A 16,035-nucleotide genomic window follows, 5' to 3' on the forward strand; every position below is an offset into this window, starting at 1 on the left:
GCGCTTGAGATTCACCATAAACCAGCAAGAAAAAGGCTCCATTTTTAGGGGGGGTATGTGTCTGGAATCAGAGCGGGGAGCAAAATAGAAGGTCAAGGAAAAGTCCGTTCCCAGTCAATACAGAGCACTGCTGAGCCTGGCCTTGCAGGGCAGCCAAGTTACTGGGTGGCTGTCAGCAGCCTGACCCCCAGATCCTCCTTCCCCAGCCGGGGCTCGGCGAGTGGGTGGCACCAAAGCATCCCAAACCGGTGATTTACACACCGAGAGGGACAGCCGGCATTACCCCGGACCACTGGACTTGTGCAAGCCTCACGCGTGCCCATAGTAAGAAACAGTCCCTGGCCTGCCTGAAATAACTGTCAGCGGCTGCTCAGCCCCCGGGGACAGCCGGCGGGGCGGTGGTTTGTCACCCGTTAACACGATGGGAGGAAAAAATACCCCATGTCCTTCCGGGAGCTTGGTGAGGAGGCTTTGGGGAATGGGTGACTCCCAGAGCGGCCAGGGCCTCGGGGAGCGGTACCGTGCAAACACCTTGAAGAAAGGTCAAGAAGCAGCAAAACCAAAAGATTTTTGGTTAAGTTTAGCCCGCTCTCCACTCCTGTCAGGCAGGGGATGACCCCGGGCTGGCGCGCAGGGGCTGGGCCGGGGTGCGGGGGGTACCGGAGCGCAGCGGGGACCCCGGGGGGGGGGGGGCGGCCTCTGCTCGGGGCAGCGGCGGGACCCGCAGCCGGAGCCCCCCCGACCCGCCGGCCCGGCGCTCAGCTCTCCTTTCCCCGGCGCCCGGACCGGTCCCTCCCCGCGCCCGCCCCCGGCGCGGCCCGGCCCGCCCCCGCCGAGCTCCGCGGGGCCCCGCGGAGGGACCGGGGCGAGCGGGGGAGGCGGCGGCGGAGCCCGGCAGAGCCGCAGCAGGACCCGCCTCCCACCCCCCGCACCCCCCCCCCGCACCCCCCCCCCCCAGCATCCCGGCGGGGAGCGGGGCTGGTGAGTGGCCGGAGGCTCCGTCCCGGGGTCGGGGGGGGCGGGTTGCGAGGGGCCGGTGGGTGCCCGGGGCTGTGTCCCGCCGTGCTCGGAGCCGCTCGCGTTGCTCTGCTGAGGGGGGTCGGGGGCTGCGGAGCGCTGGACATGGGGGGGTCGCGGTCCTGCAGACCCGGAGCACCTGGAACGGGGCGTTCCCCTTGTTAATAGGGCGAGTGCTTAGGCTCGGCTTCCTCCTCAGCCAGGACGGGGTTAAGCGAACGTAGTGTCTTCCTCATCCGCAGGACATTTGGCAGAGCTCTGGATGGGAAAAATAAGCATCAGCTTGATCAAACGAGCTTTTGTTGATGGGTCTGTTTTGTCCTCCTGCCAGTCATTGATGCAGGGAAATACGTTCAAGTCTTGGTTTGTGTTTCCTGGTCTGTGCGGCCTTTGAAAAGGGACAGATTGGAGGTGGCGGTGGCAATACAGCGAGACCTCAGTTGGGAGGAATTAAACCGTAGTTTTTCCTTAAATTATGTAACGGGGTAGGCAGTGGGTGTAAAATGCTCTGTCAGATGTTTGTTCTGTAGGTGCATGGTACGTGTTGGGGCACAGAAGGAGATGAATAAGCTTAACCCCAGACGAGGAGCTGTAGGGACCGGGGCAGGTGCCTGTGCGTGGCTCCTCGCGGCGCTTTGGGACAGGCACAAGCTTTGGGGAGCACAGGGCTCGCGGCGAGGCGCCTGCCGGGGTTTGCACAGCACCGGCAGCCTGGGCGAGGTGGAAGTAAGGAAGGTGAAGGCCGGCCCGGGGAGCTGGCGGCACCCCTAGACCCCAAAAGGGGACCAGGAGGGGACACGGAGGTGCGGCAGCTCAGGTACGAGCCTGCCTGGTCCCTGGCCACATCCTGCACCCCTCTGCCCGAAGCCAGCTGCAAGTGTCAGGAGCCACCAGCCTGGCCCCAGCACAGTGGGTGGCCCCGAGGGAGGCACGTGGGTGGGGGGACCCCCACGAGCACGGCTTGGGGGGTGGGGGGGGCTCTGCCTATGTGCAGCGCCCTGGGAAAGCGGGGCTGGGTCCTGCATGGCCCCAAAACAGTACGCTGGCCGTGGCTGAGCGGAGGTGCCCTCTGCCAAACGTCGCTCCAGCTGTCTGTCTGCTCGTCTGTCTTGTGCAGCTTTCTGGTTCCCTGTGCCGCCATCATGTCTCGGAGCCCCCCCGGCAGCCCTGTGGATGACAAGACCTATCTCCTGGAGTACCGATGCCACCCGGTGCGGCCCGAGCCCCCCAGCCCGACCTCCCCCACCATGAAGAGCAGCTGGGCCACGGTGCCCGACACCACCTCACCCTTGGCCACGGGCTCTCCCACCTCGGCCGAGCCCCGCCGCATCGTCCTCAGCACGGACAGCCCGGCCGCACTGAAGGTGGGAACCCAGCAGTTGATCCCCAAAAGCTTGGCCGTCTCCACCAAGACCAAGACCAACCCCTCCCGGCACCAGAGCTTCGGGGCGGCTGGGTCGAACTGGGAGCCCCTGGGCCCTGACCCCAAGCGGGCGTCCGTCCCCGGCCTCTCGCTGGAGGTGGAGGGTGACGGCGGGGGGGCCCTCAAACGCAACCTGAGGAACATGTCCTACCGCGCGGCCATGAAGGGCCTGGGCACGGAGCTGGAGCCGGCGCACGCTGTCCCCTCGCTCAAACCCGTCTCAGAGGAGGGCAGCTCCCAGCCCGCCCGCAGCCCCGGCAGGAACAAGGTTGGTTTTGCACCCGCTGTCACCCGATTGCTCACGGGTAGGGATCGGGCCCCCGCTCTCCCTGATCTGCAGAGCCTTTTTCCTGCAACTCCCGTCGGTTACAGGACCTGGTGACGTGACTTGTGCCTGGGGAAGCCTGCATGTCACCAGCAGATGCTCTGTGTCCCCGGAGAGCCCGGAAATAGCTGACGTGGCTTTTGTGGGGAGTGTTAAGTGGCTGCTCCTGGGCTCCCGCTTGCTGTCAGGACATGTTTGCAGGGCGAGGTTGGCCGGGTGTGCGGCTCCGAGGTGGCGGTTGGTTGTACACAAACATGGGTGAAGCAGGTCTGGAGACAAGGAGACTCCAGTGCAGGCAAAGTCCAGGTGTGAGACAGATAGATGTGAAAGGCAGCGGCGTAACTACAAAACGGTTTTAGATCGTGACCCTGATAACACAAGGTGAAAGCTGAGTCAGTCTGGTAAGGCAAACAAAAGCTCAGAGGAAAATCAGGCTGAAAGAACAGGGTGGTATTTGCTGACTGGCTGTGCAGGTAACTTCTCCCCTTTCCTGGAGGAGCTAAATGCTTCCCAGGGCCACAGAAATACAGTAACTGCAGCGTGTTCTCCTCTTCTTCCCCTCGCAGAGGACCTTTGGGCGGAGGCGGGTGCAGAAGCGTGGCGGCTCGTTCAAGGACCGTGAGTGCTGCCTCCCGAAAGCGCCAGCTCCGGCTTCCCCTCTGCCTCGCGGGGCACCGGGACGCTTCCCAGCGAAGCTCATCCCTCGAAGTCCCTTTGCCACATGTGCTGCTGCTTGGCCCTGGCCTGGGGCAATTGCTTTTCCCTCCGTTTCCCCACCTGCAAGAGGAGCATTGCCGCCCTCCTTTCCAGCTCGCAGCTGGAGCTTTGCTTGCTCTGGGCACACGGGGGAGAGCTTCGGGAAGCTCCTGGGAGCAGGAGCTGCTGGTTAATGGGCACTGTGCAAAGTCCAACCTCGGTGGGGAGGTGCTGGCCCCAGCTCGCCAGCGCTTGTGTCTGGGCTCTTGGCTGGTGGGGTGAGGCGGTGCTGGGAAGGGAAGCCATGAGCCACAGCTGGGAGAGGCTTCGCTGACCTCTTGCCTTTTCCCCTGCAGAGCCCCGGCTGTATCAGGAAATCCGTGAGAGAGGTCTGAACTCCGTCAGCCATGAGTCAGATGAGGATTTGCTGGAGGAATCCATACCAGAAGAGCCGACTATTGTAGTGCAGAGCTATCGCCCGGCACAGGTGACCTGGAGCCAGCTCCCGGAGGTAGGAGCCCCAAGGGTCCGAAAGGTCCCACTCCACAGGCTGCTCCCCAGCTCGTGATGTGTTGCAGCCACGGCTGCGTGTACTTTAAAAGCTCTCTGAGCTGCCAAACAGGCCATGAGTGCATAATTCGGCAGCGCTAGTCTCTGCCATGGGTTGTTCTGGGGCTGTCTGGCCCTGGCTGGGATGTGCAGGTTCCTGCCCAGGCTCGGTGGGGCTGCGGCGGTTTGTGCTTGTGGCGGGGGGTCACCCCCAGACTGGGGCAAGGCAGGGGCTCCTGTGGGGTACTGGGGCTTCAACTGCTGGCCCTGGGGGATGGTAATCTCCTGCCGAGTGGCATCAGCCAACTGCTGCAGGCTGCAGCGGGAGATGCTGCAGTGGGGCGGCTGGTGGGGTGCAAGGGGGTGGTGGGTGCACAGGGATGATGGTTTTGCGGGGCCAGGCAGGGTGTGCAGGGATGGTGGGTGAGCAGGGATGATGGTTTTGTGGGGCTGGGCAGGGTGTGCAGGGATGGTGGGTGCGCAGGGATGATGGTTTTGCAGGGCCAGGCAGGGTGTGCAGGGATGGTGGGTGCGCAGGGATGATGGTTTTGCGGGGCCGGGCACAGCCCCAGACCGCACTAGATGGCGTGCCAGGACCATCGCTCGGCGGCAGAGGCGGCTGCTCCTCCAGCCTCTCGCCCGCAGGTGCTGGAAGCCGGCCTCCTGCAGAGGATATCCCCCGAGGAGCGCAAACGGCAGGAGGTGAGTGGAGCCTTGGCCGTGCCCGGGACTGCAACGTGACCAAAGGCAGCAGGGACACGCGTGGCCGTGGCCGGGCCCCTCTCGCGCAGGGCCAGGCTCAGAGCAAGGCTGGGCTCAGCCTTGGGTTCAGCGCCTGCGTATGGGGTTGGGGGGGGCTGCTTCCAGCAGCTCTGGGGCTGGACGGTATGGGAGGGCTCACCCGTGAGCACGTCTTGGCAGGGAAGCGGGCAGCTCCTTCAGATGCTGATGGCAAATAGCCACTGGAAGGGAAAACATCTTAGTGCTGTGGCTTGGTAATGCCTGCGTGTCCTAAACCACGCTCACATTATTGGTGTAGGCCAGGTGATGCATGAGGTGATACAGGGAATGCTTCACTGCCGGAGCAAAGTTATTTCTATAGCTTCGTGCCAACCAAGTGTAAATAAGCTATAACAAGTTTTACCTCACTGCCTTCTTGAGCCAGTTTGTGCTGTTACATTTTCACTGCCTGGCTTTTCTCAGGCAATGTTTGAGATCATCACTTCCGAGTACTCCTACATGCACAGCCTGAGTGTCCTGGTGTGCCACTTCATGAGGTCGGAGGAGCTGAAGGAGACCATGACTCAGACAGAGCACCACCACCTCTTCTCCAACATCAGCGACATCCTGACTGTCAGCACCGGGCAAGTGGGGGACATGGGCACGGGGTTGGGGCTCTGGAGCCCTGTAAGAATAATCATCCCTTGGGTTGCTGAAGGTACTGAGACATCCCAACCATTGCCCTTCTTCTTAGCGCCTCGTGTCGTGGCACACACCCCTGCAGTGGCTTCCTGCTGCTGCATGCTCAGGACCTGAATAACAAAGTGAAAGATGGTCTGTTGCCCTGACACCCATTTTTTTTTTTTTTTTTTAATGAGTTATAATGGTGGTGCTCAGTTGTGCGGCTGCAGTTGGGCACCAAAAGCCAGTTGAACCCCTCCCCACCCCCATCCCCACGCCTGGGACATTCCTGTTTGCCTAGAAACTCTTCCTCGGGTGTCTCGGGGGTGCCTCCCTTTGCCTCCGGGCTGGTGAGATGGGAATGTGGAACCCCGGCTCCAGCCTGGCTGCGGCCGAAAGCGGGACAACGGGGCGGCCGAGCCGCTGCAGCGAGTGGCTGCTTGTTCCGGAGGCCGGGCCGAAACTGAAACTGCGCCTTCAAAGAGTCAGCGTTCCCTGGGAGGTGGGGAGCAAACTCCCCAGGGGGAGCTGGTGCTTGGGGCGGGTGGCCAGCCGTGTCCGTGTGGGAAAGCAGCCGGAGGAGCGAGGCGTGGGAAATGCTGCGGGGGCAGTGGGGGCTCGTGTTGCCACGGGTGGGCAGGAGCGGCCCCCGTGGGGCACAGACGGGATCCCAGAGAGCTAAAGCGGAGGAGGGGGGTGTGTCTTGTGTGGGAAGGGAGGATGTGTGTGTGTTGGGGAAGCTCGATTCCCCATCGCCGTGATGGAGCTGCTGGGAGCCGCGCTGGAGCCGTGGGTGTATTGGCTGCGTGGAGCTGGCCGGTGCAGGAGGGATCCAGGGCTTCGTCTCCTCCAGGGAAAAGTTGCAGTGGGAGCATTGCGAAACATCTGTCTGTTCGGTTTGTCCGTCCCTAACAAGTCATGTAGTGAAGTTATTTGAAATTCTCTCCTTAGCTTCTTTGAAGACTTAGAGAAGCGCCACCAGGAAAACCTCCTCATTCCCGACATCAGCGACATCGTGGAAGAACACGCCTCGAACCACTTCAATCCTTACGTCAGCTACTGCTCCAACGAAGTCTACCAGCAGAGGACACTTCAGAAGCTGCTGTGAGTATTGCTGAGTGCTCAGGCCTTGGGCTGGCCGAGGAGCTGCCTATGAGGGGTCGGGGCTACGGGGACGTGGACAGGGCAGGCGGGACCATGACCCGCACGTGGCTCCCCCAGCCCGTGGTTGTTTCCTTTGCTCTGAGGAAGGCTGTCTCCTTTCTGAGCAGAGTTTAACTTCTAGACCTCGGTGTGCCTGTGTTGGGGTGATTGGGACGTGGTTGGTGGTGTGCTGTAAGAAGGGTGAAGGACGGGGCTCAGTGGGGGTAGTGCTACCACATACTGAAATCAGATGGGCCGTGCCGAGGGCAGTGATGCCTGTGTGGCGTGTTAGGGACACGTATGGAAGCTGCTCATCTCTGGACCATACTGGTTGTACAGGTCAAGCCTGTGTCTGCTGTTGGTACATCTACAGCTTTACCCGTCTTTTGGTGGGCTCAACGTCTCGGTCCATATTCCAGCCCAGCTGCGCACCCCGAGCTCAGCCCAGCGGCAGGGCTGGCCCCGTGCCGCATTTCTCATGCGAGGGAAGCTGCTGGGAAACCTCGATAACTGAAGAAGAGAGTTAATGGAGCTTTCTTGTCCTGTTCCAGAACCACAAACCCCTTATTTAAAGAGACCTTGAACCAAATTGAAAGGAAACCAGAATGTGGAGGCCTGCCAATGATATCATTTCTCATTCTCCCTATGCAGAGGGTAACACGGCTTCCTCTGCTGTTAGATGTAAGTAAGTCACACAGTGGCGTTGCTTGACGCCTCTGAAGAGGTGATTGTTTTACCCTTCTGTGGTTTTCTGAGCCTGGGACAGCCTTCTGCTTGGACTGCCGTCCCTCTGGTGCTGAGGCTGGGATGCCCAAGCCTGTGTTCAGGATTTAGATCCAGAGCGAGCTGCTTCTTGTGAGTGTCAGAGATGCAGCTTAAAGCTTTGTGAATAATGCTCCATGTCTCAGCAGCATCCACCTGGGTGACATGAGGTTCTCCTGTGCCCCGTGCTGCGTCTGGATACCCAGGGTGGGGTGGCACACATGTCCTCATTGATTAATGATCAGGTGGCCCAGGAAGGGAAAGCAGGTCTTGCACAAGCTTCGTTGAAATTTGGGACTTCTGGACCCAGCTTCCCTAAACAGCAAAGCTGCTGGACGTGGGATTTGTAGTAACTGCTCCCAGTCCGTAATGGGCTGCAGGGGCGAGGGCCAGGGGCTGCCCGGTGCGTGGGGTGACAGTGATGGTCAGGAAAACCCCAGCAGAAACCAGATTCAGAGTTAAACCTTGCTTTGAGCGCGCCCCTGTCCCGCTGCCGGGCTGACCGCGGGGACGGCGCGAGCGTGTGTCGCATCCTGGAGCCCCAGGGCAGCGGCTGAGGTGCAAGTTCTCTGTCTTGCCCTATCACTAAAGCATCTTATCTTGAAATTCTAGACTGTCTGTCAAAAAACAAAAGCATGCACTGCAGCATACGGAGCTGCCACCAGAGCTCTGAAAGCCATCAGCAAGGTGAGGCCCGGCTGCCAGCTCTCCACCTTTCCTCCTTCCAGCTCACTGGTCCATCACCCTGGCCTCAAGCCTGCCATTCTGGCCTCTCATTCTTCCTCCCTGCATCGGTTCACTTGAGGTTTCTCTGCTGCACATAGCTGCGGGATGTACACATCTTCTCCCTTGCTCATCTTTTTCAGCTGATCGTGTTTTTTCTGTTTTCTTGGCATCTTTTCTTCTTTCCTCTTTGGCCCATCTTTTGTCCTTTCCTTCAGTGTCATCTTCTCCATTAGTGCCTTCCCTTCTCAGGACCTCCCTCGAGGTGATAGCAAGCCGCGACACTTATTTGCCACGGTATTTGGCGATTTAGGCAAAGAGCAGTGCACAAAGCAAAGCATAGAGGGGCAAAGGAGCGGCACTCGTGAGCTGCGCTCCCGTGTCTCACCTCCACCTGCTTTCCCATCTGGTAGTCATTCGCACAAAGCAGTGTGCCACAGAGGTGGCGGCCACCGAAGCGGTGGAGGTGGCTCTTTCTTTTGTCCCCTTACAGACGGGCTCTGGGCAACGCACTCCCTCCACCCACAGTCTGTCCCGCTTGGTGCCCCGGTGGGGTATGAAGTGCTCGGTGTCCTGGTGGGGTATGAAGTGCTCGGTGCCCCGGCCAGGCTGCTGGGACAGCCCTTCCCTGGGCTGGGGGGCGGCTGGCAGTGTGTGGGGGGCCCCGGTGCCCACTGGGCAGTGTGAAAGCTGGCGGCGTTTCACCTGCCTTCTGTCCTCCCTTCCATCTGTCTGACTGTTCGCCCTCCTGGCTTAACCTCCTCTCTTCAGATGATTAATTCTTCCTCTTTGTCTTGCCCCCCGGGTGAAGCTTGGTTTTGGTGCCGTTTCACTTTGGTCCTTCTCCAGGCAGAGCAAACGTGCCACCTCTCTCTGCTGGAGATCTCTCGTGGCAGGGGAACCTCCAGCTGCTTTTTCCCAAGCCTGGGCCGAAGCCTGTGCTGGGACTCAGCTGTTTCTCCTGGCTGGGGAAGCAGGGCAGTACTGGTGCCCGACCCTTCACCAGCTGGGGGACGGCTGGGCTCAGCATCCTGCCATTCTCCGCTTCCCTTGTGCTGTTCTCCTTTTTCTAGCTGGTAAAGAGCTGCAATGAGGGAGCTCGTGCTATGGAGAGGACGGAGCAGATGTACACCCTGCAGAAACAGCTGGAATTTGGAAAGAAGAAGGTGAGGCCTTGTAGAAGTGGCAGGGGGGAATCTTCTGGGGTGTGCTCTTAGGGGGGGCCCATCCCAGGGCTGCTAGATCTGTCCTAGGAATCTTTGACCAGCTGGAACATCGCTGCTGCCAGGCACAGCATCATCGCTCTGTGCCCGGGGATGACCATTTTTCCTGCTTTTCTGACTTAAAAACAAGTTTCTGGGCACTCACCCTGCCAGCAGAGTAGTCCTGGATAACCCGCTGTCCTTCACAACCCTTCACCTTATCTTCTGCCTTGCTCTGAGCTTTCACCTCCTGCACACGGGGTGGTAAAAGCTGGACTTGCCCCTGACATGGGGAGTTTTCACCTGGGTGGATCAGCTGGCAGCGTTCTGCCCTCTCTGTCTTGTTCCAGACAGACACGGGGCTTCGTCTGTCTGTCAGGACTGTCCAGCTGTGGGCAGCTTTGTAAAGGGCTGCGGTAAATCCTGGACTTTGTCCCCCACTGCTGTGGTTCGGGGCTGGGGGAGGCTGCTGGAGCAGAGTACACGGCTGCTGCGCTTCCCCACCTGCCTCCTGGAAAAGATGTTTAAAAGTGGGTGATGTGGCCATCCCGACAGACTCCAGGGTCCACTGCGAGTTCAAACACAGCTTCTTGACTTGATTTTTGCCTGCCGCTTGTGAGACAGGTAGTAAGTCAGACTGTCCCCGCATCCATTTCAGCCTTTCCCGCTGATTTCTGCTTCCCGCTGGCTGCTGAAGCGGGGGGAGCTGTACCTGCTGCAGTCGGAGGAGGTGGGCATCTTCCGCCGAGGCGCCGGCAGGCTCTGCTACCTCTTCTTGTTCAACGACGTCCTCATCATAACCAAGAAGAAGAGGTAAGGCTCAGGGGAGGCAGGGGGAAAAAAACTAGGGGGATTAAAAATCTCAATTTCGCAAGTAGCCTAAGAAATTCTTGAGATTTCCCCGTTTTGACTTTTACTGAAGTGTCCCACGTTAGCCAGGAGGGAAGCGCCCAGCTCCCCAGCCCTTGGCCTCGCCTCTGGCTGCGGGTGGCCGGCGAGTCCGCGGAGCCGTGTCCCTCCCCTCGGGGCAGCACCTCGGTGATGCCGCCTGAACTGGATGTGCCGGGAGGCAGCTTGGTCCCCGCCGGCGGCTTGAGGTGCCAATCCCGTCTTTGCCGCAGCGAGGAGAGCTACACCGTCATGAACTATGCCACGCTGGATCAGGTCACGGTGGAGAAGGTCGAGAGCGCGGACCCGCCTTCCCCTCCTCCCGGCAAAACCGGGAGCGGCGGGCATCTGCTGCGGGTGGTGATGGAGAAGGACAGCGAGGGCCGGCGGGAGGAGGTCGTGCTGTCGGCAGAGACGCTGTGAGTGGCCCGCCGGGATCTCACGGGTTTGCACCTTCTTGCTTGTGGGATAAACTGGTGCCCTGGAAATCCCCCTGAGGCTTCTGTGAAGCACCCTTTCCCTCCCCGCTCCTCCTCCCAGAACAGGAGGCCTGCTCAGGCTTCTCTCCTTGCTCTGCTTCTTTTTTTTCTCTCCGATTTCCCTTATAATGCTTCCCCTGTCCAAATTAAGCCAAGCGGCTGGGTGGTGTGTACCACATGTGAAGCGCCTTTACATTAAATGCTCTGCTCAAGTGCTTGTCCAGTCTGTATCCCCTTGAAAGCCTTCCTCCTGCTGGGAGTTCCCCAGCTACTGCCCACAGCACAAGAGCTGTCTCTAAGGCTTTATTTGCAATAAGGGCTTTCACCCTGCCAGGAGCGACCGGGCCCGCTGGATCGCTGCACTGATGCACAGAGAAAAGGAAAAGCCTGACACCACTCCTAAAGGAGGTACGGGCATGCTGGAGGGCAGGCCTGGCTGGGCGGGGGTTAGCGGCTGCGTTCGAGCCTGAGCATTTGCAGATCCAGGTTTCTACCCTGTTCTTACCCGCTCCTGCTGGGGAAGGAGCTGGGGACATGTGTCGATGGAGATGAGAACTCGGGGCACCGCGCCTTGCTCGTTAGGAGTTGCCTCCCATTAAATTATCAGTCACAATAAACCTTAAATACATTCCCTAGGAGGCACAGTGAAATTCCAGGAATGCCTCTGTAAGAAAAGATTTGGCTTTCCCCCTCCCCATGTGCTTGTGGGGGGCAGCAGGAGAGGGGCAGGGACAGGACGGGAACAGGGCACAACTTGCCGCGGAGCCCCAGCGGGGTGGGCACAAGGCTGGGCTGGGGCAGTTCGCCCAGTCCCAGGGCGGGGGGCACTGCTGGACAGGGGTAGTGGGCTGTGGCTCCAGGCCATCCCCTCTCCCCGGGTCCCTGCTGTCCTCTGCAGATCTGAGCCAGGTGGAGATAACCCGTGCCTACCTGGCTAAACAGGCGGATGAGATTTCCCTGCAGCAGGCTGACGTTGTGCTGGTGTTGGGTGGAGAGGACGGTAAGTGTCAGCGAGCGGGGGGGCCGAGGCCAGGGCAGGAGCTGTGGAGGTGGGGGAAAGCTTCAGTGACCCTGGTGAACTGGGATTTTAACAATTTTCAGGAGCTTCCAGGAAGCTCTGGCTGCTGGTGGGGTCTGTGTTGATGGCTGGTGCTGTGTCCCAGCAGACGACAGCGGGTCCCCGGGAGGGTGATGGAGGTGGCACTGCCACCAGTGACTCCTGGGCACAGGCTGTGGCTGGCGCCCGCAGCAGAAACCTCAGAAATGAGAGAATTAAACCCCAGAACAGGCAGTAAATCAGGAAAAAAAAAACCCCTGCAAAGCTTTCCCTGGGCACCTCTAGCTGGCACCTCGGTGGGGAGCAGTGCAGCCCTCTCCTTTCCACGCGCATCCCCAGCAGCCGCGGTCCTTCCTCGCCTGACCAGCTTCTGTTCTTCTCCTAGGCTGGTGCTGGGGCGAGAGGCTCAGGGATGGTGAAAGGGGCTGGTTCCCCCAGTCCTGCGCTCGGCAGATCACCAGCCGCACTGCGGTGGAGGGCAATGTCCGCCGGATGGAGCGGCTGCGGATAGAGACCGACGTCTAGGCTCACAGCCTCTGCCGTGACTTATTTCAGGCGTCTTCAGACCTCTGCGGACTGAGCCCATAGCGAGAAGGCAGCGGGAGAGCCTTGCTGCTTGAATTTCGTTTGTCTTGAGCAGTCACGGGCGGCAGATCTTATCATTCAGGACCGGTCTTTGTAGCGGCCGTGGCAGCAGCTAATTCATGTGAGACCTGGCATCCGAGCGCTCCTGGCCAGCACTAATATTAATGACCTGGAACAGGCTTCAAGAGGCAGCCGAGGTGGTGGCTCAAGTTGAAGAGGCTGCGGCTGCCATCTGGGCTCTGTGAAGCAGCTGGTGCTGCCGTCTCCTTCCCTGCCGGCGTTGGGGCCAGGGCCGCGGCTGCCCACCTTCTGTGGGGCACAGGGAGAGCATACCTGAATTGAGAATCTTTAGGAACTTAAATGTATATACTAGGCTTATTCCTCAACCCCCATTTTTCCCTCCTGTTTTGGTTTATTTTTTCTACTTTTTTTTTTTTTTTTTTTTGTCCTTCCCTGCCCCCAGTTATTCCTGGCTCTCCAGAGCAGGGCAGTGCCCACCCCCTTCCAGCCACTTGCTAAATTAGCAGATGACGGTGGTGGGTGCAGTCGGAATCGTTCTCACGGGGCCAGAAACGGGATGCTCCAGCCAGGGGGAAGCAATTTGCAAGTCCTGCTGGCCGAGCAAGCCAGGAGCAGGAAGAGGAGCCGTGCTGCAGCTCCCGGCTGCCTCTCCCAACTCCGGCGGGGGGCAAGCAGAGGTGCCAGGAACAAAGAGGGGGTTCAGCCCCCCCTCCCCGGAGAGGGACATAGTCATGGAGGGTCAAAGCTCAGCCCTTCCCGAGGCAGAGCGGCCCCTTCTCCTCCCCTTCTCCCCCAGAATTAGCACCACCAAGGGATTAAGGAAGAGGGCTGAGCCAGGGTAGTTCTTTGGTCGCAGCAGAGCCGTTTGCACCAGGGTTTTTTTTCATGAGCGGGCTGTTAAATGCCGTAGGGGTGATGCTCAGCCCCTCGCACCTCGTGGAGGGGAAACAGCCGCTCCGATCCAGGCACTGCCTGGCTTTGCATTCACAGGGGCACCACTGTTGTACCGCGTCTGTTTTGATTAAACGGTTAAAGGATTAATTGGATTAACAATAAATTCTTGGATCCCACTGAAACGCGTGTTTTCCTTGCCCAGACGAGGACGGCACACACTGTCAGCACCAGCGGGTCCCTGTGTGTAACCTGTTAGTAGTGATGGGTGGCCCTGAGCACGACAGCTCCGTGCAGAATCAACGCTGAGGAGCCAGGTTTCCCCACTATGAGCTCTAGAAAGAAAACTTCGTTCTGCTGGCAGCATAATTCTGGCCTCTGCTTGTCTTCGACATACAGCCACGATGGGAAGCAGCCTTGAGAATAGCTGCCTGAAAATCTGCGGTCAGCTGCATTTCAAGTGTAATTGACTGAGCGAGACAAGATAAATAAAAATTCAGTGAGGCTTTCTGTTTATTTCTCCTAACTGTGGAAGAATTAAAATTGTTCATCGGTGCTGAATTAGAGGAGATGAGATCCAAAAAGAGCAACACTAGCTACATGAAAAGAGGAGGCAAACAGATTGTATTAAGAAATATGAACAGGAAAAAAGAATCATGGTATTAAAAAATACAGGTACAGAGTTGCTACAGTGCCGTGCTCAGGCGCAGGGCTGGCAGCGGCTGCGGCCGGGCTCCGGGTGCCGGTGGCTCTGCCGGGCCGTGGCCCCGCGGCACAGTCGCCCGCTGGCCCCCGGCTCTGTCGGCTGCTCCCGCCCGGGGGGGCACCGCGGCCCCCGGCTCTGCACCTCAGGGCTGGGGGACAGGCGGCACGGTGGCATCGCTGGCTGGCACGGTGACATTGCTCGCCAGCACAGTGGTGTCCCTGGCTGGCATGGTGATATCGCTGGCTGGCACGGTGACATCACTCACCAGCATGATGACATCACAGCCCGGCACGCTGGCATCCCTGGCTGGCACAGTGACATCCCTGCTCAGCCCCAGCTGCCCCGTGGGGCCCAGATGTCTCTCCGTCTGTCCGTCTCTCCGTCGCTCCGTCCGGCCCGTGGCTGCCCGCTCCCCTGGCTCGCGGGGCGGGGGGCCGGCTGTGCGGCACGGGGGGGCTCTCGCCCGCTGGCCGAGGCGGCGGTGGCTTCCTGAGCGGCCGAGGAACGGCCCAGAACCCTTCGGCTGCCGCGGCTTCGAGGGCGCTCGGAGGCAAAGGCAACAACCCGGCTGATTGTCTGGAGAAGCGGCAGCGAGACCGGCGGGACTGGCCGGGGGCATTTGGCACATGGACAAAAGCTTCCTACTCCCTGGTTATCAATTGTACAACATACAGCCTTAACGACACCATTTTGGTCCTTCACTACATACTTATATTAACATTATTTCTTCACAATAATGATATCTAATGCAAAAAATACTGTTAAGGAAGAAATAAAATAGGAAAAGAATTAGCAAACAATTACAAGTTATATACAGATTAAAATAAATTCCATCAGGAAAAGAAACAATTCTTTTATTATTTTCCGTTGGCCCCTGTGGCAATAATTTAAAGGCCAAGCGCCTGGGCAGGGCTGTGCTGCAGCAGCAGCAGCAGAGGCAGATGTGCCAGGACGGGGACGTCCCCTCTCCTTGGCAGAGCCTGGGTTCTTTTGACGTTGTCAGCTCTCGGGCTCTATTTCCCCCAGAGCTTTGTGCAAACAGGTGCAGGTCCTGGCTTGGGCAGGCTGCTGATGCCAAGCCCCTGGCCCTCCCTGGGGCCATGGTGGTCCCTTTGCCGTGGCTTGACTCTCACCACCGAGCGCAGCCCCCTCCTGCCTCCAGCCCCTCCCCAGCTCCTGGGTCAGCTGGGACAGGAAAATGATGCACGGTCCAGGGCTGGGGCGAGAACACGTGAATAAGGATTTGCATTTACCAGGCCATGCAAGAGCTTTGAATCTAACCCCACCGCATCTTTGATTCTTCCACTTCATTTAGGTTTAATTTTCCCTGGAGCAAACGACATGGGAAGCTCGAGTGGGGTGCCCTCCTCCTGCTGTGAAAAAACAGCTCCCAACCCCCTGCAAAGCTGGGCAAGAGCAGCTGGTGCTCTCAGCAAGGGAAAGCAACCCCGGGGCATTTGGCTGGTGCTGGCAGTGAGGGTCAGGCTGCAGGCACCAGCTCTGCAGAGGTGCTGTGGTAAGCGCTGGAGCCCCCCCCAGCAAGTGATAATTTACAGTAAAAGACCATTGCAAAGTCAAATTAAAAATAAAAATTCAAGTGAGGTGGTACTTTACAGGAGGAATGATCTCAGGAGAGCTGGGGACGTCCAGCCATCAGTTCTGGCAACACTGTTGTACAGCTTCCCATAAATACTGTTGCATAAATACCTATTTTGGACCATAATTTCAGCCCCCTCCCCTAGCCCAGCACCCAAAAGATGAAGGCTGGCCATTTGCCACGAGCTGTCCAAGTTTGCTGACCATAAGCAATTGCTTCTGAACTGGTCTGTCTGGGCGCCGGTCTCGGGGCACTTGTCCACGCAGCGTGTCCGGAGCCCAGCCCACACCGTCACGGTGGCCCGGTCACACTCGGGGCTTCGGCCTCGCTCGGACAACCCCGAAAGCAGCAGCTCGTGTGGCTTGTAGACAAGTTTGTTAAGGAGGTCGTTGGCTTCTTCGGGTGGCTGCTTGGTCACACCGAGGGAGCGCTTGCAGCGGCGGCAGGACCTAGTGCTCGACCAGTGGGGACCCGGTGGGGGCCGGGGGCTGCGCGGCTGGAAGGGAACCCGGGACAGGTCAGCCCTGGCGGGGTGCAACAGGTCACTGGTCGGGGCAGGTGGGGGGTCTG

At 59.3% G+C, this 16,035-nt stretch overlaps 2 protein-coding genes across 5 annotated transcripts in view; one reads left to right on the top strand and one right to left on the bottom strand.

The window, feature by feature from the left end:
- The first annotated feature begins 856 nt into the window (after nucleotides 1–856).
- Nucleotides 857–13,347, top strand: ARHGEF16 (Rho guanine nucleotide exchange factor 16). Of its 3 annotated transcripts, none has more exons than XM_042794769.1 (15): nucleotides 857–981; nucleotides 2,135–2,708; nucleotides 3,332–3,383; nucleotides 3,818–3,972; nucleotides 4,656–4,712; nucleotides 5,214–5,374; nucleotides 6,363–6,515; nucleotides 7,106–7,235; nucleotides 7,929–8,003; nucleotides 9,113–9,205; nucleotides 9,900–10,054; nucleotides 10,363–10,548; nucleotides 10,943–11,016; nucleotides 11,507–11,608; nucleotides 12,051–13,347. In XM_042794769.1, exons 2-15 carry the CDS (start codon nucleotides 2,160–2,162, stop codon nucleotides 12,188–12,190), a joined length of 2,082 nt encoding a protein of 693 aa, XP_042650703.1. In that variant the 5' UTR covers nucleotides 857–981; nucleotides 2,135–2,159; the 3' UTR covers nucleotides 12,191–13,347. The 3 variants fall into 3 exon arrangements, with proteins under 3 accessions (XP_042650703.1, XP_042650702.1, XP_042650701.1); XM_042794768.1 differs by having other exon boundaries at nucleotides 959–981; nucleotides 2,135–2,381; XM_042794767.1 differs by lacking the exon at nucleotides 4,656–4,712 and having other exon boundaries at nucleotides 959–981.
- Nucleotides 13,348–14,545: 1,198 nt separating this feature from the next.
- Nucleotides 14,546–16,035, bottom strand: part of MEGF6 (multiple EGF like domains 6) — a 103,690-nt gene continuing 102,200 nt past the window's right edge. For both annotated transcript variants that reach the window (XM_042794765.1, XM_042794766.1), the window contains one exon: nucleotides 14,546–15,961. In XM_042794765.1, coding sequence (XP_042650699.1) covers nucleotides 15,915–15,961 — 47 coding nt within the window. In that variant the 3' untranslated portion in view covers nucleotides 14,546–15,914. The remainder of the gene's footprint in view (nucleotides 15,962–16,035) is intronic.

Source organism: Tyto alba, unplaced genomic scaffold, assembly GCF_018691265.1.
Source record: "Tyto alba isolate M040663 unplaced genomic scaffold, T.alba_DEE_v4.0 Super-Scaffold_20000042, whole genome shotgun sequence".
Classification (NCBI taxonomy): domain Eukaryota; kingdom Metazoa; phylum Chordata; class Aves; order Strigiformes; family Tytonidae; genus Tyto; species Tyto alba.